Source organism: Brassica rapa, chromosome A10, assembly GCF_000309985.2.
Source record: "Brassica rapa cultivar Chiifu-401-42 chromosome A10, CAAS_Brap_v3.01, whole genome shotgun sequence".
NCBI lineage: Eukaryota > Viridiplantae > Streptophyta > Magnoliopsida > Brassicales > Brassicaceae > Brassica > Brassica rapa.
The window spans coordinates 18,871,220-18,892,652 of NC_024804.2; the positions used below are offsets into that span (position 1 = coordinate 18,871,220).

Genomic DNA, 21,433 nt, shown 5'->3' on the forward strand with positions numbered 1-21,433 from the left:
GAACAGCATTTTTTCTTGTTTGTTTTTATATATTTATTAATGTTCGGACCAATATAAAAAAGTTTGCTAACTTCCAAATTATGTTGAAAAGAAAAAGATGGTGCGGTCTGCCCCACGATCGATTACGAAAGATCACAATACCTTATCTTTTTAAGATCACAATACTCGATAAGAAAATTAATATATATATATATATATCAATAACTTTATGAATGCCTATAAGTAATACTTTTTTTTGTCAAATAATAGCTTTTGGGCTTCCGAGAAGTTGTATATATGGTCGGTAGATTTATTTAAATGAATAAAATTTTGCAATGGTCAATAAAGTGTTACATCTTATTAAATACATGTAGTGTAAATTTTAATTAACATTTCCCTAACCTTTTCTTCAGATATTTTGCTGTAAAATTAAACAATCTCTGCGCAAATCGTTTTATGAGACGAATAAATTATAGTCATTTATATTCTTCTCCACTAGTTTAGCATATATTTAGTTATTTATAGTCAAATAAATTTTGCTATGTCGTATGTTTGATGGTTACCAGTCAGGCAGTCACTTACTAATATAGTAAAATTTATATTTTTCATTATTTAACCCAAGAAAAGACAGCTTTTGTTTTTCTTTGGAGTTTCACAACCAAAACCCTATTAAATGTGCTAAACTTAATTTTTCCCAATGTTTTTGGTAATATGGCTCAATTAATCCAACGCTCAAACTTTAAAACAGTTGAATTTATTATAGTGGACGCATGCTCTAAAAGAATAGTTTATATTTTGGTTCATGAATTTTACATATATTGATATTATAAAAAGATTGGCCGTTTTTTAAAAGGATTGTTACCTTCGTAAGTTCCTCAAGATTTATCCATATATGATATATCTACTCTATTAATGGTTTTATAATCAATAGTTTAATCTCAAAATTAATTCCAAAATCAAATAAAAATCCGTGCACAGCGTTGATCCAATTCCAGTTTGTGTTAAGATCCGTTACGAAACTTTTCTGGTAAGTTTAATACTAGTAAAAAATACATTATTGATGTTTCTGACTTAGGACATATTTCAAATATGAAAGTATATAGTGTAATTTAGAAAATGCAAGCTTTATTGAATACTTTCAAAAGGACGTCCAGAAAGATAGAAGACAAACACTGTGTCACTCACAAATCAAATACTAATTGATCCACGCGTTCACATAGTTCTCTAACTAAGAGAAACCCTTATTGATTATATAGTAACAATATTGACTACGGTGAAACATTATTTTTTAGCTTGCTAAACCATGAAAGTAACCGGTCAACTCCAGTCCGGTAAGAAACCAAAGGATCATATGAAGTTTTTTTTTTTTTTTTTTTTTTTTTTTTTTTCTATTCACATATTGTATATATATATTTTTTTTTTTTTTTTTTTTTTTTTTCCCCCAAAAGAAGTACCGTTACAACAGTTTTTCAAAAGATTTAAAAGATGAAACTAGGAATGATAATTTAGAACATGAAACTCAGATGAAGCAGGCCTTGAAACAACCCAAATGATGGAAGCCGAAGAGTAGGTTAGACTTGAAACCTCCCAAACCAAATAGATAAATACGATACTCTGTTTTGCTGGGCAATTGCGGGAGCTTCAGGATATAAGGGTCTCATAGAAGAATCAATCTCCCTATCCATACCCAGCAGCTTCGCTCTGATCTGCAAACGAATCTCTTTAATCACAAAAATCGGTTGCTTCTGTCCGTTTGAATGAAGCCGTCCATTACGCTCTTTCCATACAAAATAGATAACTGCTTGAAAGATGAACTTGACAATGGTTTTAAACTTCGAGTCTCCCAAAATGCTCTGAAACCAGACGACCATATCCTCAAGCTTATAGGAAAGGACCAGCCCTGTTCCTGCCATTAATCCACTCCAGACCTCCTGCGAGAAGGGACACTCGAAAAATAGGTGAGACGTTGTTTCGTCAGCAGCACCACACAGCAAACACTCCGCTGGAACGTGAAGCCCCCAGTGTCTGAGCTTATCTCTCGTCGACATCCTGTTTCTCATTACCAGCCATGCAATAAAAGCATGCTTGGGAATCCTATTCTTGAACCAGACGATTGAAACCCAATTTACAACCGGAGGATCCGGATGCAACGTCTTCCACAGCGTTGTTGTTGAGAAATTAGAAGGTTGGGCCGACACACTATTCCGCCAGACGAAATAATCAACCTCAACTGAATCAATGTCAGGGGTTTGAGCTGGTAGAGCCGCCCTCAGAGCAGTAAGAGTGGGGTTCCTACTTCGCGAAACATTCCAGCCAGACTCGGTCACCACTGAATGCACTGAGGCGTCTATAGAAATTCCTGAATACTGAGGACCCAAAGTTCCCGTTACACTGAGAAGGTCCCCGTTATGAGTCCAGTTATCATGCCAAAAGGATGCCTCTTCGCCTGAAAGGACGTTACACAAAATAAAAGGTCTAGCAGTCTCTCTCAACTTCATAAGGTTCCTCCAAATCCAACTCCCCTTATTCGCAAAGTCTGAAACCCAAAACATCTTGCCTTCCATAAGATGAGATTTTATCCAGGCCACCCACAACGAATCACTGCCCTCAAAGAGTTTCCAAATTAATTTTACTCCATACAGTTCATTCAAACCGACCAGCCTCTTAAGTCCCAAGCCTCCCGACTCTTTGGGTGTACAAACAGAATCCCAAGATACCTTAGCTCCCTTAGCCGAGTTTGGAGCTCCAGACCAAAGAAAAGCATTGCACATTCGCTCCAGTTCTTCCAAACATCCTTGAGGCAATGGAAAAACCGCTGCCCAGAAATTGATGATACTATAGATCACGGACTGAAGCAATTGGAGCCTTCCCGCGAAGGACAGATGCCTAGCCGTCCAAGAAGAAATACGTTGGCGCACCTTATCAAGTAGAGGCTGATATCCAATTCTTCCAAGGCGCCGAGAAGACAGAGGTAACCCCAAATACTTGACCGGAAGAGACCCTTGTGTCAATCCGAAGTCTGTGGCCACAGACTGAGCCGCGACACGGTCATTTCCATCCAAAAACACACTTGTTTTTCGAAGATTCAAGGCTAAACCAGACTTCCTTTGGAAATCCCTCAGGACCTGCATAATGCCTCGAAGAGAGTCAGCGGTTCCGTCAAAGAAAATGAGAAGATCATCCGCGAAGCTAAGATGTGTGACAAGCGGAAAGGCACACTTTGGGTGGATTCCAAACCTTCCTTCTCTAGCTGCCAGATCAAGCTCTTTAGACAGGACATCCATGGCTAAGACAAAAAGGGAAGAAGAAATAGGATCACCCTGTCTTAAACCCTTCTCACCAGGGAAGAAACCTGCTAGCTCACCGTTAAGAGAGACTGAATAATATGGAGTGGAGATACACGCCCATATCCAATCCATAAATAAAGGCGGAAGCTGAAAAGCTGAGAGGATATTCATAATGAACTCCCATTCCACACTATCATAAGCCTTGGTGATATCCACCTGAAGACAACCTCTAGATATTCTCCCCGGCTTATGAAAATCTGCAACAAGCTCAGAGGCAAGAAGAACATTATCGCTTAGGACCCTTCCCGATACAAAACCCACTTGATTTTGCTGGACTGCATCTTTGGTTATCCTCTTAAGACGATGTGCCAGCACTTTCGATATTACCTTGTAGACTGTGTTGCATAAGGACACAGGTCTAAAATCTGATAAGGAGGATGAAGTTCTTGTCGTCGAAATCTTGGTTCGTATCATAAGGAAAATCGGAATCGTCAACAAGATAGTTGGACCAACCGGTTATGTTTTGCATTATATTGTCTTCATCAACGCTTGTTGATGAGACATCAGACAACAGGAGATCTTGGTTATATCCTCCAATGGCATTGGCTTTTTCGGCTTCAATGTTACTAAATTGCTCGATAAACTGCGAGAAATCGAATTCGGAATTTTTGAGATCAAAGTCCATGTTGATATCTTCCTTCATATGATCAGTTATGTGTTGTTCAGATGAGTGAGAGAATGGATCAAATTCGTCCATCTGAAATTGACTAGTTTCGGAGAAGACATCATTGAGACATGGAGAAAGTATTGTTGAGCGAATTAAGGATCCTTCCACGGAAGCTGAAACCATATTGCCAATGGAAGACGCTTTCGTTGCAACTTTGTTTAACAGTTTTGATGTAGAGCTCGATTTCTTGAAACGACATTTCTTGGAGCTCAAGGAACCATTGTTTCTCGTTGTCTCATCACTGTTGCTCATCTTTTGTAGATTGCATGAGCTTGATGAAATAGGAAGATACTTTGGAGACATCGAACCAGACTGTGATTGCTCATCCAGGTTACTCGGGTTTGAGTCATCTTGGCCTTCAGAAGTCCTGGTCGTTGCCGGATTAGGGCTAGAAGCAAGTGGCTTGTGGGTCAAGGGATCGATGCCCTGATCGATCAGACGTTTTTTGAGATGTGTGTTCCAATAGTTCTTGACCTCGTTGTCTGTCCTTTTTGGCAAATGTCTCGCTATCACCGACCACCTTGTGCGGACAACGAAAAGAAGAATGTATCAAAATATTTGAACATGTGCTAGAACTTAATATATACACCCGTGATTCACAGTAAGTATTTTGACAATTTAATAACAAATTAAGAAGCATTTCGAATAAATTGGTCACTATATTTATTTCTATAATTGCAAGTTGGTGACTGATATTTTATTCTAATAATATACTTTTAATCAAGTATGATTTGAGGTTAACTTATATATTTATGTAATGCAACTTTAAAACGACATTTCTTTTTTAAAAAGGAAAAAAAGGAAGGCTCTTAATTTTAAATTGGAAGAAGTAATGTTAAAACAAAGTATATTACTTGTTGCCACGGGAAGCATGAAGCATGATGATAATCTGCTCCTCCTCGTAGCTAAACTCTCCTCTCTTTATATCGGGTTTCAAATAGTTAGCCCAACGCAATCTACAACTTTTTCCACATCTTTTGAGTCCTATATAAGCACCATTGACATATAAACATCAATTAGACCAAAACATTATTCATGTGTATAAAACTATATACTATGCATTTTGTTAACTATATATATATTATGCATGCATTGCATGTGTATATATAATAATAATATACCAGCTTTTTGGGGAATGTCACGCCACCCTCCTTCGCCATGTTCATGAATGTAAGAGATGAGTTTCTTGTCTTCCTCGGTGGTCCATGCTCCTTTCTTCAGCCCTTCTCCCACACAACAAGGCTTTCTTGACATTCTTCTTTCTTTTTTTTTTCCGATATGAATATTATTATATGGGTTTACATACAACCTAGAAGAAGAGAGGGAAGAAAAAAACCCAGAAATGTCGTCTAATTTAAGGCAAGAGAGCAATAGATCTGTTGAGGAGAACTCTGATGCATTTGAATATGAAACTAACTGAGAAACTATGGTAGATCGTTGAATGATTATGTGTTTTCATTTCCAGGAACATTTGAGCACGATAATTTAAAAAAGATGAAGATATACCAAAGATCTAAGACATTGCGAGCTACCTCTCTATACTGAATAAATTATGTCTATATGACCATATATATATAGCCCCATAACACATTAGCAAAAAGTTAACGCACTCGTGTCAATAGAATATTATACTTTAGAAATCACGTAAATAAAATAAATAATAAATTCAAATGATAATAAAAATATTAACTCATTGAAAGTCTAGTGTCCGTATCTCTCTTTTTTTTTTTTTTAGAGCTTCTGTTCAAATGATTTGACACAGACTTATGGAATAAGTTCTGCGAGTTGATAATAGAATATGGAATATTTGAGTGCCGACCAAAAAAAGAATGATAGATGTGTTTTTCTATTATAGTTAATTTGGTCAATAACAATAGAGAACATTGTGTTCAAAAATGACAATCCTATCCCATCCCCTATATATTAAAGGAGAAACATTTTTAAGTTGTGACTTTGTAATCAGTGCTTAGGTGTCAGCTCCACAAGGCTTCTCAGAGGCTCTAATTAAAAAACTTAGGTCTTACTAGAGATAATACATTTTTTGTTACATTGGACCTCCATTACCATTATTACACAATCCATAACATTATGAATTAAAAACGCGGAAGCAATAACTAACGTGCATTCTCTATTGGTAGTATTAATAAATAATAATAATTAATAATAACTGCCTAACAAAGTCACCTTTACAAAATAATATAACTGTGGCAAATGTTATAAAAGTTATCGTGCATGCTTTGTTAATACAATACGTGTTTGTATGGTATATGTTTTTTGTATTTCTGTGTCTTGATCAAAAAAGTTTGTGGATTTCAACCTTAAACATAGTTAACGTACAATCTATAACATGTGTGATTTACATTTATAAGTTATTGTCGTTGTTATATAGTCATTTTTCGTTTTCTAAAATCTAATAATGGTTGTCTTCGAATTTGCTAATCAAATTATTTTGTGTTATAGTTTAGACAATCGGGCTTTTGTAATAAATATAAAAGCCTTCTTAGAGTTTCCCAAATGTGACAAGCATGGATCTCAATAACCCTTATTGTCCACGTTTAGCATTAATAACTCATAAATGTTATTAGTGGAATTTATTTACTTGGAGTATTGTCCAAGTAAACGCATTCAATGTTCCATTATTACATGACATTAAATGGGTAAATAATATGGTACATACATCTAATACAATGCGGTAAGCTCAATATACAAAATACATTATTTCCTTAATAATAGAGATGATTAATTTACATATGACGTTCAATTTAATTTATATATGGAAATTTAGATCGGCTGAATATCTCTAGGTTTGACTATAAAAGAGGTGACCCGTTCTCTGCTTTTCTTTCATCATTCCTCTTCATCTCTAAAATCCAATAATACTCCGTAGCAACTTTCAGACTTCTCTAATGGCCGGCTTTAACCCAGTTGCTGATCTGAAACCCTTCAAATCAATGTGAAAGATCAGGGTGAAGATCATACGCCTTTGGAAACAGTTTACTGCTGCTGGTGGTTTAACCATAGAGATGGTTCTTATTGATGCTAACGTGAGTTTTTATTAAACTTTATTTAATCGTTTCTGTGACTTCTGTTATTGCCATATTTTTTTGTACTTATTATTCATGTCGTGTATATTTATACAGGGTGATAAGATTCATGCAACTGTGAAGAAAGAATTGGTTAACCAGTTCGATCCCTTTCTTGCTGAAGGGAAAACAAAGATGATGATCAACTTCTCACTAAATCACTCATGCGGTTCCTACCGAACAACAAGTCATCCTTACAAGATCAGTTTCCTTGCGACAACCCGTGTCAAAATCTGTGAGGATTTGCCAAGAGCTATTAATGGGTTTCAACCTGTTAATTACCGTGAGATTCTTGATGGTTCACTCAACTCGGATCATTTGGTTGGTACGTAATTATTTAAAAAAGTTTTGTTCTAGCTATTATTCAAAGATTATAATATAAATTCCCGTTCTGCAGATGTCATAGGTCAGGTAGTGGAAGTTAGCCATGTTGATGTGTTGTCGGTGAATGGAAAAGACACCCAGAAGATAACGTTGGAACTACGTGATCTTGAGTAAGACAATTATTCTAAACCATGATCCCTTTCCTATATTGATAAGTACATACTAATTTAGTGTATATGATTTTATTATGACTGATTTTGTAATTTCGACTATTACATTATTTATTTTTCGTAGGGATGTTCGTCTTCCACTTGTGTTGTGGAGAAAATTTGCTTCTAATGTCAGTAATGCGATGCAGACCCGTCGTGATGAAGCACTAATTTGTGTGTTGAGATTTGGGAAGATAAAAGTTTGGAAAGGTATGTATATTTAATTTTTTTCACAAAAAAATGTATATTTAATGTCGTTTGTTTTGTTAAATGTTATGTATATATAAATGGTTTATCTTTTTTACTAATTTCTGACTATCTTTGTGCAGATGATCGTAGCATTTCAAATGAGTATAATGTTTCAGATGTCAGTTTGAATCCATACATGACTGAGGTTGAAGAGTTTAAATCTAAGTAAGTCATAAAGGGAGCGTGAATATGAAACAATGATAATCCAGACCATCTCTTACAAAACATTATTTTGTATTACTTTTGCTAGGTTACCAAAAGATGAACTTTGTTTGGCTATTGTGGAGTCCAAGCCAGTAGGCCAGGTTCTTGGTGTCTCGGACAAGGATGATTTTTTTGTTCATACCCCCAGGAAGACCATTGCTGAGTTGTCCGAATCTAGACAGGTTAAGACATATATATATTTTGTGGTTTTTTTGTTTTCATTTGTTTTGAACAAAATGGTCTTCTTACTATACTATTGGATGTTTGTCATGATAGGTGGAGAAGTGTATTGTCATGTGCACAATTGCAGCTATTGATTCTGATATGGGTTGATTCTAACAATCTAGGCCTATGTGGAGCTTTGGTTGAAGTAGGTGATATTCAAGATTTCCCCAAAGCGCAAGCAAACCAGTTTAATCATGGAAATCAACCCCACATTCGGTTCTTCGTATTAAATATTGAGTGTGTGCTATAGATTTTAATGTTATCTGTTTACAGCAATTCAGATTAGATAACTTAAATCTTTATATTCTTTGCAGTTTTACGCAAGTTAAGTGTGTTGCTTATGGATCTCTTGCTGAGAAGTTATATGAATACTGGTCTTCTACAACTGCAAATGTTGTTGTCTGTGTACTAAAGCTATGGAGAATTGAGTGGGGTAATGGTAAGGTTTATTTAGACTAATTAGATGAAAATAAGTATTTAGTTTATTAGCTGAACTGAGTTGTTGTGTTTTATAGGTCGATTCAGATGTCTTACAAACATTGAAGGCTGTTCGGATATTTTATTTGATCCTCAAATTCCTGAAATACATTACTTTAAATCAATGTAAGTTTAATATTATTGAGGAAACCTTTATTTTATAATGTGAATATTATGTATACAGGGTTTAAAAACAGTTTTCATTGGTAATGTTAAATTTTTGTTTTCCAGGATTCCATTCACTGCACTTTGAGTCTAAAGCAAGAGAGCAGAAGACTTTGATTTACTATCTTATGGAATTCTATGTCTGCTTTTAGTATGGGTTTTTTTATATTAAGATTTTAGTTTTGGATTTTATTATATTAAGGTTTTAGTTTTGGATTTTTTTTTATATTACAACGTATGTGTTTTAGAAGGTTATACAACCTTCAATTGCTGTACGCTGCAACTGTTTTTTTTTTCAAGTGTTACAATCCTTATATTATACTTAAATCTACTCTTACCTTCAATTATAGAATTCCCGATGTCCAAAAACAATTTTGATGAATCTCCTTCTTTTCAAGAGACTACCGCGCATGCACTTGATGAGTTCCTTGGGCATCTGAATGTAATTATGCACATAAAAAAAACTTGGATTAGCAATTTAATCTATACAAAAGAAGCATAACTAGACCAGCATACCTAAGATCTGAACAGTTTATTTCTGGTTTTGCACCTTCAATTAAATGAATCGCCTTTGGTTGGAGTAAATCCGGGATAGGAGTTCGTTCGCGAAGACGATCTGCCCAAATTGATTAAATCGAAGACCCGTTTGAAGGAGATTTTAATTCAGAGAAAAGAAAGAAGTCAACAAACGACTTGAATCTGTTTAGCTTTGTTTAGGACCTGAATCGAAATCGGGACAAAAAGTGAAGCGGATCGATTTCGTTCTTGCCATAAACTTTTTCCACCTTTGGTCTTTTTTTTTTTTAACTATTAAGTTGAGCAAAATTATTTAAAACAAAAAAAACATTAAATCCAAACCAATGGGACTGAAATTAAACGAAGCCCACTGAGAACAATTAAACATAAAACGCCTAACCCACTTATGTTGGGCCAACTTATTTTATCTTTGCAATATTCCACAAGACAAATTCTAATATTTTCACACAATAAACTATTCATACATTCAAAACCGATAAGTATTGTTTATGTCTCATATAAATTCGTATATATAAACTCACGCATATATTGATCAAAAAAAAAAAAAACTCACGCATATATAATTTAAACATGGTTAAATTAACTATCTCATCCCGCGCAAGGCGCGGGTCACTACCTAGTATATATTAAAAGAGAAGCATTACAACATATTTTTGTAGCCACATGTCATCACCACAATCATTCTTAGAATCCTTAGAAAAATATGTTGGTCCATATTAATATATAATAAGTTTTTATTAAACTAACCATAAATTAATCATAAATGTTATTCATTGTTTCCTTAAATTAAAATCACGGAATTACCTAATGTGGCTAAAATATATATGACAATTAATGATTTTGAATAATAAAGATTTGATAAAAATTAGTCTATTCTCTATCATTTTTTAAAATTTTAACTTATTAAAATAAATTAAACAACCACATTAACTATATAATAAAAATTTAGATTTTTCGTATATGTTATATTTTGAATTTTCAAAAACGAATATAAATGACTAAAGTTGTTAAAAATCTCACATTAGAATTTTTGTGATATATGGTTTAAAATTTATGTTATAACAAGATACAAATGATTATGAAATTACATAAGTATGAAGTCTCATTTAATAATATTATATATATGTATATTAATATTTTTTAAAAATATATTATATACCATATAAAATACGTAAGTATCTTAATTTCTAATTTTCTTTGAATTTTTTTGATATACATTTAAAAAAATTATTGACAACTTAATATTTAGATTTTAAACTTTGCATTGAATGTTTTAAAAATTATAAATTATTAAAACTATTAAACATCCCACAAATTTATTTATTGTTATCATTGATTTAATTTTTTTTGTTAATAAAAAATACAAATGATCAAAAATAATATGAGCATATAATATTTTTTAACAGGTGTCAATATTAAAAATGTACTATATATATATATATATATATGTTAATATCATTTAAACTTAATTTTATACCATATAAAATAGAAATTTTTTTTGTCAGGATTAATAAAATTTATTTAAGTATTTGTACCAATTTAATTGTATACGTAATAGTTACTAAAATTTTAATTTATTCAATATATATTTATTATTTCATAATATGTAAAAATATATAATATTTAAAAAAAATTTATATATAATATTCATCCCGCGCAAGGCGCGGGTTTTAACCTAGTAAGTCGTTATTTCGTTTGACAAAATGGTGCTAGCAGATTTTAGTAGAAAAATTATTCCGTAATGTTTTGAGTGTACATTTAAAATTCATACGGTGACATAATAGATATATATATATATATATATATATATATATAGTTATTACAAAAGGTAAACAATAGTTTATATTTTCAAAATAATAATTTATTAATTTATATAACAGAAATATAAATCTATTTGATAAATTATATATTTACAAAATAATATTTTAAAAGAATAATACGAGTTGCAGGATTAACCGAAAAGTGTAAAACCGTCAACAACTTCCAATATAGATTTACGTTATGACACACTTTTGATAAATTAGTGTATATATAGACACACTTTGGTGATGTTTTAAGGTATTATTATAACTATAGCAATTTTTAAATATTATCCAGGTTGTTTCGCCATCAACCAGAATATGTCACTAGTTGGATGAAACAGATATATAGTTACATAGAAAATGATTTAGGCCATTTGTTCTATAAAATATTATGAGGATCGTGTCATTTGGGTGAAATCGATATGATTCTTCTTTAAGGAATATAGAAATACTCGGGAAACATGCACATTAACATATGTGGAAATATTGTTTAGACGTTGTCTTTTAACTGTGTCAATTTACCATCATGCAAGCGTTTATAAATACAACAAAAAAGTAGTGAATTACATATCAAAATTTAGAAGAAAAATTCTATGTAAGATATAGATAGAATTATTTATGTTACTCTATATAAGTAATAAGTGAAAGAAGAAGAAGAAGAAGAAGAAGAAGAAAAATAAAATTTAGTTTGTTAATTAAACGAGTGTCGAAGGATCAAAATATATATGTGTAGTAAACTTTTTTAAAACTTGTGAACGAGTGTAATTTACCCTAGAACTAATCATCACGTGTTCAATTTCAGCATCAGTCCTATTTGTTTGCCACTTTAGATGTAACACTTTAGGCTGTATTCAAAGTCTAATAAAGTGATTTTGCTTCATTATTAATGTTCGTTTCTTCTCACCTCACATTTCTCACTTTGTCTTTTTTCTTTTCTTAAATTAGTCGGTTAGATCTCGGTTCATCGAATAACACGGATTAAAAATAGTTACGCTTCTTAAGAAGCCGCGGAGTAAACACAAAATAGTAACACCGCAAATACATATCAAACATAGAGAGTTACTATTGGTATATCCTGATAAAGAAATAATTATATATAAAGAATTTGGCTTAGCACAATTTATATTCTCCTGTATTTGTTAGATTCTAATTGGACATTTGGAATGGTCTTATAGCATAATGATAATTCAAAGTGCTATACATATATAACAATTATAAAAAACAAATAATTTATAATATTTTAGTAACATAAAGGATATGTTCCTCAAGAATACATGTATTTCTTGTGATAAAGCCGGCTGTTAAACCCTTTTTAGAAAATAACTCTTTTCTATAAATTTTAAAATAAGTAAAAGAAAAAAAGATCCACACAACCATCCCTAAGTGGTCAATAAAAGTAATGGAAAAACACGTATACAAAGCGTATAAATATATTATTAATTAAATATGGCGTGTTTGTTGCTTTGGCAGTCACTTTCATAATAATAAGTCTAATTTGAATATACTTTTTAGGTTAATTTGAATGCAAAATTATGTGTCATGACTCATACAGATAAAACATGAACGCAATGGAAAGACGATCGAGGGCGCGCCTGGTTTGATCTTTCCATGTATCAATTAGGTCATTAGTTGGGATCTTTGATGTAATTTGTTGGGTGTAATTAGCTTAATTCGTAAATGGTGTGTCAGTGCACAAAGAATAAGTGATAAGGTGTTAGCATGGCGTTGAAAATTACTCTTACGAATGTGTCATTTTTACGATCTAAACGTCATAAAGTTGAAAACAAGAGAATGTTGACCCTGATCCATCATAATGTACCTGAGCGCGATTTTAAGGTTAAAGGTTAAAAACGAATCTATTTTTTTCTTTGTTTTTTTTTTAACTTCAGGTTTTTGAGCTTCGTTGGAATCTTTTCTGGAATTATCATAAAGCATTGACAGTTTTATCCAATAAAGATTTAATTCAACAGCATATATTCTGAAAGCGCAATTAAATTTTCAAGGATCTCTCTAAAGTAAAATTCACAGTTAAAACATATATAATATTCCATAATCATGCAAGAATGAATGATTAAGAAAAAACCTTAGTGCCGCGTGGATAAGAACATGTTATGAAACGTGATTTGTAAAGTATTTAAGATCGATCAGTCCAAAGATCTTCAACTTTTTTTAAATTAAGGAACTAATAGATTGATGTGGACCTAGATAAACAGACATCGAGTCCCATAGACAAAAGCCGTAGCAGCACTAGGGAATCCTACATGAATGAAAAGAATAATTTTAATAAAAAAATAGTAACTTTTAACTAAAAACAAAGTGAAGAAATGATGGAACGTGGAGCCAAATGAGAGAGACAACTATGACATGCCCATTGACACTTTAGCAAGGTTCATGTGGTTCTCCGACTCTTCTACTTTTTTAATTTAAACCTTAATGAATATTATTTTTAGTATTGTAAAGTTTAGTAATTATTTATAAGGACAGTACTCTTATAATAAACTTCCCAAAAATGATTGATCAATCGAATTTCACGCGAAAAGGCAAACCACATGACTAATAATGGGTTGAGAACCCTAACTGTGAAGAGTCCAGACGTTACATATATCTGCTAAATATCATAAATAATTTGTATCGGAGCTCCATGTGACGCTTATGGACTAATTAAGCCCGATTTTGAAGACGAAACCGTTAAAACAGCGTGAACACAACTAGACTCTTTTTCATAAACATAATTTACCTTTTGAAAAGAAAAGAAAAGAAAAACTCTTACAATGTTCGTGAGCCTAAATATATACAATACCTACTTTCACTTTTGAATATGCCGTCGCCTCTTCTGTGGCCATAACTTGTTATCATGATTCCTTATCTTCCTTTTTTCATTACCAACACGTTCCAATAATTTGATAGTAAATCCACTGTTTGATTACACAGTTTCATTTTCTCGAACAGAAAATGTATGATAAAAATAGTGTAGACAATGTGATTCGCTCTCGTGGGGGACCCGTTGTTTTTTATTTCTCTTTTAGGTTTTGGCTGTTAATATTCGTCAAAATAGTATGGTCGGCATGGTTGATATACAGGTGGTTCTGATCAACACAATATTGACATAATACAGCATGATGTAACATTTACATAAAATGGCTGAAAATGCTTAAACAATTATAGTGACCTAAAATGGTAGAAGAAATCACACCCAAAAAATCAAATCATTTAACCCATTAAGAACTTTTAATGAAAACAAAAACTGGAAACATATTTTATTTTAGGTTTTTTTCTTATAATTTATTAATTTGAGTTGGGTATCCTCACTCGATCACGAATACCAATTTTATATTGTAACATTCATTTTTTTTTTGGGTAAAAAATTGTTGTTGTAAATTTATATTGTAACATTCATTTTATATTGTAACATTCATTGTCCAATGTCATTCTTCACCTTTCTCCTCTTTCAAGTATGTAAATTATTGTAAAGCTTTGTTGAAAGTGCAATATTATTTTGATGCCACTTGGCCATGACATTTGTACGCAAGATTGTTTGTACGTATTTTATAAAGTAAAGGTTCGTTCATGAAACAAATAGCTGACCCACTGGTACCCCCATTCTGCCTTGGGTTCAGACTTTTGGTTAAGTAGGTCAACCGGAATTGACTTGATCGATGAAGAGGCATATTGGTCTTGCGAAGATAGGCCCAAACTATAGCAAAAGAAATGGAAGTCCGTTGAAAAAAATCCGTTGGAGGCCTTATAAGCAAGAGGATAAAGAGAAACATAATTAGGAGTTGTTGACGAATGACTAGAATATAATAATCACCTCTTTCGCAAGTAAATCTACAAGTTTTTAAATACAACTTTTCATTTTTATAACTATGTCCCAACTTTTTTAAACTCTGCTATGGCAGAAGATTACTTTGATCATTAATATCAATTTAAGTTCGTGAAAAAAAAATCACCTATTTTTAACCCAAAAATAAGTTGTTGACGAATGACTAGAATATATTAATCACCTATTTTAACCCCAAAAATAGAAAATAAAAATCGAATACGACAGTGGATATACGTATACAGGTTAAATCCGTAATTAACTGAAGGGTGAGATTTCAAATTCATATCTAAAGTATATAAAATTCGGAAATTAGAAAAATACAAAACTTGATTCGAGTGTTCTAGGAGTTTGGGAATCTGGTTAAGAATGGTAACTAATGTAATCAACTTTTGTTTTGTTATTATCCAAACTTCAAGATTGCATTTTACATAGAGATTTTTTTTTTGGTCAATACATAGAGATTGTTATTATCCAAACTTCATGCGTTGAGTTAATATAAAAAAGAAGCACGTCAACAATAAGTTCAAGGAATATATTTACTAAGCTAGTTTTCAGAACGTTATGTTATGACTATGAGCCTATGAGCGATTAAAATGTGATAATTAGGGAGAGTATACATTTCGTTCTTGTATCATTCATACGTTATGTCATCAAAGCGTGCATGTTGTATATATACACGAGTAATACATTTTTTTTGGTATTAACACAGTGGTCCCTCTGTAAATGGATTCTTTGTCATACAATCCTAATAGTTTAAGATGACAAATGAATAGTTTCTTCAGGAAAAGCGTATTCAAATGCATCGATCAAGTATTGATCCGCTCGTTGATTTTGATGATATAACATATTGACCATAAATCCATAATGCATGAAATCTTTTTTTGAATAAAACAAAAATTTAACGAATATTTGATGCTTCTCCTTCTTTCTATCCAATATCTAGTAGTAAGTTTCAGTTGAGTATAATAATAGAAAATCATTTGGAGTGTGAAGTATTGATATATAACAATCTATACAAACTTAGCAACACCACGCTATAAGTTATGTATCTTCAGTAACTCAAGAAAGATTCAAGATCAATTGGACCGGCGGAGGAAGAAGGAACTTCTTGATGAGAAACGGAGTGTTCTTGAGTAAGAATCTGATGAGTACTCTGTAGATTCTCGAAAACCTGGAGAGATTGAGGTTGGTAGAGTGGAATTGAGCAAAGTGCGGAGTTGCTGAAGTAACTGAGCAGTGTTCCTCTGGTTTCGGTTTGGTTGGAGAAGCAGGGCACGTAAACCGGTTCGGTCTTGGTTATATCATTGTATGGTGAAGAATCGGTTATAGGTGGTAAATTGGACCCTCCATACGAACCAATTTGGATTAAAGCCGAAAGTGGGATCTTCTTGCCTCCTTCAGTTTTATGAAACACTCTGGATATCACCCATTCATTCTGCCAAATGAAATCAAATTAAAGCAAAGGCAGAGTTGAAAACAGAGCAATTTTTTTTAAAATGTTTACCTTAGCGGTTTTGGGTAAGTTGTAAGCAGAGAGTTTCCCATCAAGCCTAAACTCATGCATCACCCAGTTTGTTTTATGCCCTTTTGGAGCTCTTCCCTTGTAGAAAACAAGTGTTTTCTTCATACCAACAAGTGATTTGCCTCTGAAAATCTCCTTATCCTTCCCGGTTGCCTTCCAATAACCGGCTTGAGTTGCCCGGTTAGTCCTCAGACCGGTTGGATACTTTCTATCCCTCACACAGAAGAAGTACCATTCTTTCTCACCCATTTTTGCTTTATCTATTAACCAAAAACAAGACCGAACATATTAGATCTCAAGAACAATGATATGAGAAAGACTTAGTATCTGATTTTTTTTTTCTTTTGTTTTAACCTACACGGCAACTCCCATGGTTCAGCTTTGTTCAAGTCCACCTCGCTAATAGCTTTAGCCGAGAAATCAATGTTGAGAACCTTCTTGTGTAGATAGTGGGTTATGAGTTCTTCGTCTGTTGGATGAAACCTAAACCCAGGAGGCAAATCCATCTGCTCATCATCTTCCTTGTGAAACCCACCAATAGTTTCCATCTTTTTTTTGTCCCCCAAAAGACCTTAAACCCCAAAATAAAAGCAAATATCTGATCCTGGAATAAAAAATCAAATAATCGTAAACATGTGTTTCTCAAATGATTTTTTCTTATTTTGATCGATCTTGAATGTTTTCAAGATATGAGTTCAGAAAATATATATATACACATGCAGAGAGAGAAAGAGGGAGGGTAATTAGTAAAAAGAGAAGTTAAGGAGAGAGATTAAGGAGACTGAGAGAAACTAAATGGCACTAGATAAATATAATTTTCTGGTGAAAATAATCGATTTTCAATATACACATTTTATTTATGAGTAACTAAAATAATTATGTGTCCTTATTCTGTGAGAGGAGAAATTTGTAACGCATCTTGGCTGGTTGTTTAGCATATTTCCTTTTAAAAAGAAAATTATTTTTCTCTTTTTTGGGTTTTTTCTCTTTTAAAACGTAATTGTATTTCAAGCAATATTAAAAAATAGATTTCAATCTGGAAATCTTATAAATAGTAGTCTTCCCTTAGTGTTGGTTCATTGAATCTGGCGTTGTGGAATAATTACTAACGTTATAATGAAAATTCAGAGAATAACAAAAAAAATCGTTAGTTAAGTTATGCAGTGAATGATGGCAGACTGTCACCGAGTAAAAATTAAATTATGAAGTTATATTTGTTTGATTCAAGAGTTATTGATGATAGCCATTTTTCGGTATTAATCAATTCATTTATTTTTTAAGACTTTGATAAACAGGTCGGTGCATGTCATTACAAGTAATTAATTGTTGAAATTCTGATGACTGGACACCAATTCATTTATTAAAGTTACCTATAATATTAATCCTTATAAAAAACAACTCCCCAGGAATGCATGAATATATTACTCTTATTGGTTCTTAATTTAATCATGTTTCCTTATTCGTCAAATATTTACTATTGACAAGCGGTGCCTAACGAGGTAAAGAGTCAATATTGAAAATAGAGAGTAGATATTAGGTTTTTTTGAATAAAGGCCTTCAAATTAAAAAACATAAACTATTACAATATGGAGTAGGTTACTAAACCAATTTAAAACATCGTACTTTGCCATGGACTTTAATGTATGTTTATTACTTTCAATACTCCATCCTTTTTTCTCGTTTCGAAGACCATGTGGGATGGTACGTATAATGAACGAAATTAAGCCAATCTTATAGTTTGGTAAACTCAACTATGCAAATGATATTCAACGAAAAAAAAAAACTATGCAAAGGATAATACAATGACATTATGGTCTTTTTTTTATTAACAACCTCTGCTGCCTCAAAACAAACCGAAATGTGGTAGTGTTTAAACGTACTCTTATCCATTTAAAGGTTTGTTGATTTATATCAGCAATATTGTTTTCTACTAATCGTATCGTTGATTAACGTAATTAAATACTTAAGTCATTCTTATGCAGTTAATAATTAGGGTGACAATGAGAATGCAGTTTTGACGAAATAACAAATACGTATCCAACTTAGTATATCTAGACGTAGTAAATAACAAGATGTACGTTTAGGATGAACTTTCAAAGCTATTTTGCTAAAATATACTTTACCCCGTTAAAGTAAGTACCAATTGTAATAGACTTCTTCTTTTCCAGAAACGTGATATTCCATATGATCTTACGAAGAAATCTTTAGGTAATCTGATAATTTCAAAGCATTCAGTAGTGATAAACTTGTTTGTCAAATTAGTCGATATTTTAGTGAACACTGTATAAATAAAATAAATCGTGGGGGTGAGGAAAGAACGGATCCAATAAGATTTGGTCGTCTAATAAATTAAAATTCTATTTATAGAATATGTTGCAGATTAGGTTGGTACGAAAGCAACTAATAATTCTATTTAAGGAAATAAATCTAATAAGACAAGGCCAAGTGTCTGGCTGTTTCTCGAGTAACCCCAAAGAGTCATTAGCATAGTCAACTTGTCCTCATATGCAGCGTCACGCCGATTTTAATCGCATAAACAAATTTAGGTGCCAGCTATCAACCAACCGTAAATCGACACATGTCCTAAAAGCTAATCAAGTAATTATCAATGCAGCGATAGTTGACCTAGTTAGGAAGTACGCTCTGGACTTACGTGGTGGTTCCTTAGTGGCTACAAGAATCAATTTAAGAGCGTTGCCTTTCTTTGGTGCATATCTCTCTTCGAACATAGGAAAAGAAAAATCAACATGGCCGTTTTTTTTTTGAAACACAAATGGCCGTATAATGAGATGTAAACGAGATGGGAAAAAGAAACTATATATAAGCAAGTAAGCAACAATGTAAGATTAGACCAAGTCATCTATGTGTATGTTGCACATAAATATATATATATAAAGAGATTGTAGTATAAAAGGAAAGAGGAGTTTCAACTGAAGTAAATAGCATTACTTGATAAAAAAACCTCTCTCTAGAACCCAAAAGCTCTCGCCTCTCTCTTAAATCGTAAAGAATCCCTAACTCCGGCCCGGCTTCTCCGGCGCCGGAGGTTCTCCTCTTCCCCTTATCTCTCTTTTTCCTTTTGCTCTCTCCCTTGAAGCCTCTTCCCTTGCCGATATGCTTGCGACTCTGGTTTTGTCGGGTCAAGTCGGAGATCCACTTTGGGTGGGCGACGCCGTAAGGCTCAGGCTATCCTTGGAGTAGCGGCGAGGCTCGTCGAACGGTAGAAGGGGAGGGAGTCGGCTTTTAGGGTTTGGGTTTGCCAGATCTAGTTTTCCAATTTCAGATCTACGGCGAATCCATCTCGGTCTTGGCGCGTGGGCTTGGCAAGACGCCTCCTCCACCTTAGTTCTCTGGTCCCACGGAGCGGTGAGCAAAACAGAGGAGAGGACCGACGATTTGTGTACAGAGGTTTGTCTACTGGTTCTCGGTGACAACATGCATCAAGGGCGACGACGATGGAGTGGTCAACCGGAGAAGTCAACCTAGCAGCGGTGTGTGGCGGAGGTCGACATCCCAGCGTCCGGAAAGTGACTTCGGTCTCATCCCGGCGGTTCGAGCTCCACACTTCTGAATCTGTTAAACCGGTTCGTGTCCATTTCCGAACCCGCACTTTCAGTCGGACTTCGTGTTCGTTTTGTGGCTGAGGAACGGAGTAGTGAAAGCCGGTGGTAGTGAGTCCTTCTCGGTGTGCGCCTTCGGCGGAGTTTGCTGTTGGGCCAAGAACGTCACGCTTATCATTAGGGCCCATTAGCTTGAGTTGTATTGTTTGCCGATTTAGGTTTGTTGCCACTGTGTTAGTAAGTACTGTCGTGTCTAGAGGTCTAATTTTAGGGGTCAAAGAGTTGATTCACTTCGAGTCTTGGAGTGAAGTCAATCTCAGTGTGGTCGAAAAAATACTTTGATTGCTTGATCAAGTAGCGTTAGGTCCAATCAAGTGACTTAGGGCAATACTAGATAGCTTCAAGTATTTGGTTTAAGTCTGTTGAGGTCATAATCAGTTGTATCCTTGTTGGTGAATTGAAAAGTTGATGTTGAGTTAAAAAAAAAAAAAAAATAGCATTACTTGAGTTATGTGGAGAACCTAAACTCAAGTTCAAGAACACAAACGAACTATGATATCAACTCAGATCAAAAATAATGTTTCTATGTGTAAGTATATGAAAGTTAAGAAGCAAAAAAGAACAATGTTAACGTGTGTGTGAATTGATTTTTTTTTTTTGTAGATTTTAAAACTTTAAACTAAAACAAATTAAACTAACTTCGGTTCAAGATATAGAATTTGGGGTTGCCATCTGTATAGATCTCTGAAATATGATTGGCCTATTGCGTATTGATGTCTTTCATCTAAAAATTAGAACACAAGAAAAAAGTAGTTAGGGAACTTTTTTTCTTAAACGAAAATTTGTAAGTTGTAACCTATTATTACACCATATAAAGAAGAAAAGAACAATGTTGTCTGGCTCGGAACAAAGCCGACCCATGTGATATTCTTGGTACAAAATGAAAAAGAATGATACATGCATATTTGGATGAACCTAAACCACTTAAGAGAACCTAATTCAAGTTGTAACACTTTTATATTGTTCACTGGCCTAATTAAGCTATATCGCATATAACTGAACCTCACATGTGCACTTTCTCATTCAGGTAATACATAAATATCTAAGTTCTGTTTCTGATTTTTTTTTTATCTTTTTGCTCTAAATATATCTGTAAGATGTCAGGGTTAGTTATATATGCTGAGTCGTTTAAAATTTAATACAAGAACTGAAGCTAATATTCAAGTGACAAATAGATAATCAAATTATACATATGTAATA

The 21,433-nt window shown here is 33.3% G+C and overlaps 3 protein-coding genes and 1 long non-coding RNA gene across 4 annotated transcripts; 1 reads left to right on the forward strand and 3 right to left on the reverse strand.

The window, feature by feature from the left end:
• Positions 1–3,684: 3,684 nt before the first annotated feature.
• On the reverse strand, positions 3,685–7,692 carry LOC103847571 (transcription factor MYB29). Its single transcript, XM_033282939.1, has 3 exons — positions 5,115–7,692; positions 4,848–4,977; positions 3,685–4,513 (listed from the first exon to the last, which is right to left on the reverse strand). The coding sequence occupies exons 1-3, from the start codon at positions 5,245–5,247 to the stop codon at positions 3,685–3,687; spliced, it is 1,092 nt and encodes a 363-aa protein (XP_033138830.1). The 5' UTR covers positions 5,248–7,692.
• LOC103847572 lies at positions 6,681–8,027 on the forward strand. The gene is made up of 6 exons (XM_033282940.1): positions 6,681–6,685; positions 6,959–7,037; positions 7,134–7,401; positions 7,474–7,570; positions 7,695–7,819; positions 7,939–8,027. Exons 1-6 carry the CDS (start codon positions 6,681–6,683, stop codon positions 8,025–8,027), a joined length of 663 nt encoding a protein of 220 aa, XP_033138831.1.
• A 241-nt stretch (positions 8,028–8,268) lies between these two features.
• LOC117128867 lies at positions 8,269–10,165 on the reverse strand. The gene is made up of 2 exons (XR_004452218.1): positions 9,446–10,165; positions 8,269–9,365 (listed from the first exon to the last, which is right to left on the reverse strand). It is a non-coding gene; the product is annotated as an uncharacterized LOC117128867 (long non-coding RNA).
• Positions 10,166–15,986: 5,821 nt separating this feature from the next.
• On the reverse strand, positions 15,987–21,431 carry LOC103847039 (NAC domain-containing protein 79). The gene is made up of 3 exons (XM_009124071.2): positions 16,972–21,431; positions 16,596–16,873; positions 15,987–16,526 (listed from the first exon to the last, which is right to left on the reverse strand). The coding sequence occupies exons 1-3, from the start codon at positions 17,159–17,161 to the stop codon at positions 16,143–16,145; spliced, it is 852 nt and encodes a 283-aa protein (XP_009122319.2). The 5' UTR covers positions 17,162–21,431; the 3' UTR covers positions 15,987–16,142.
• Between the last annotated feature and the right edge of the window lie 2 nt (positions 21,432–21,433).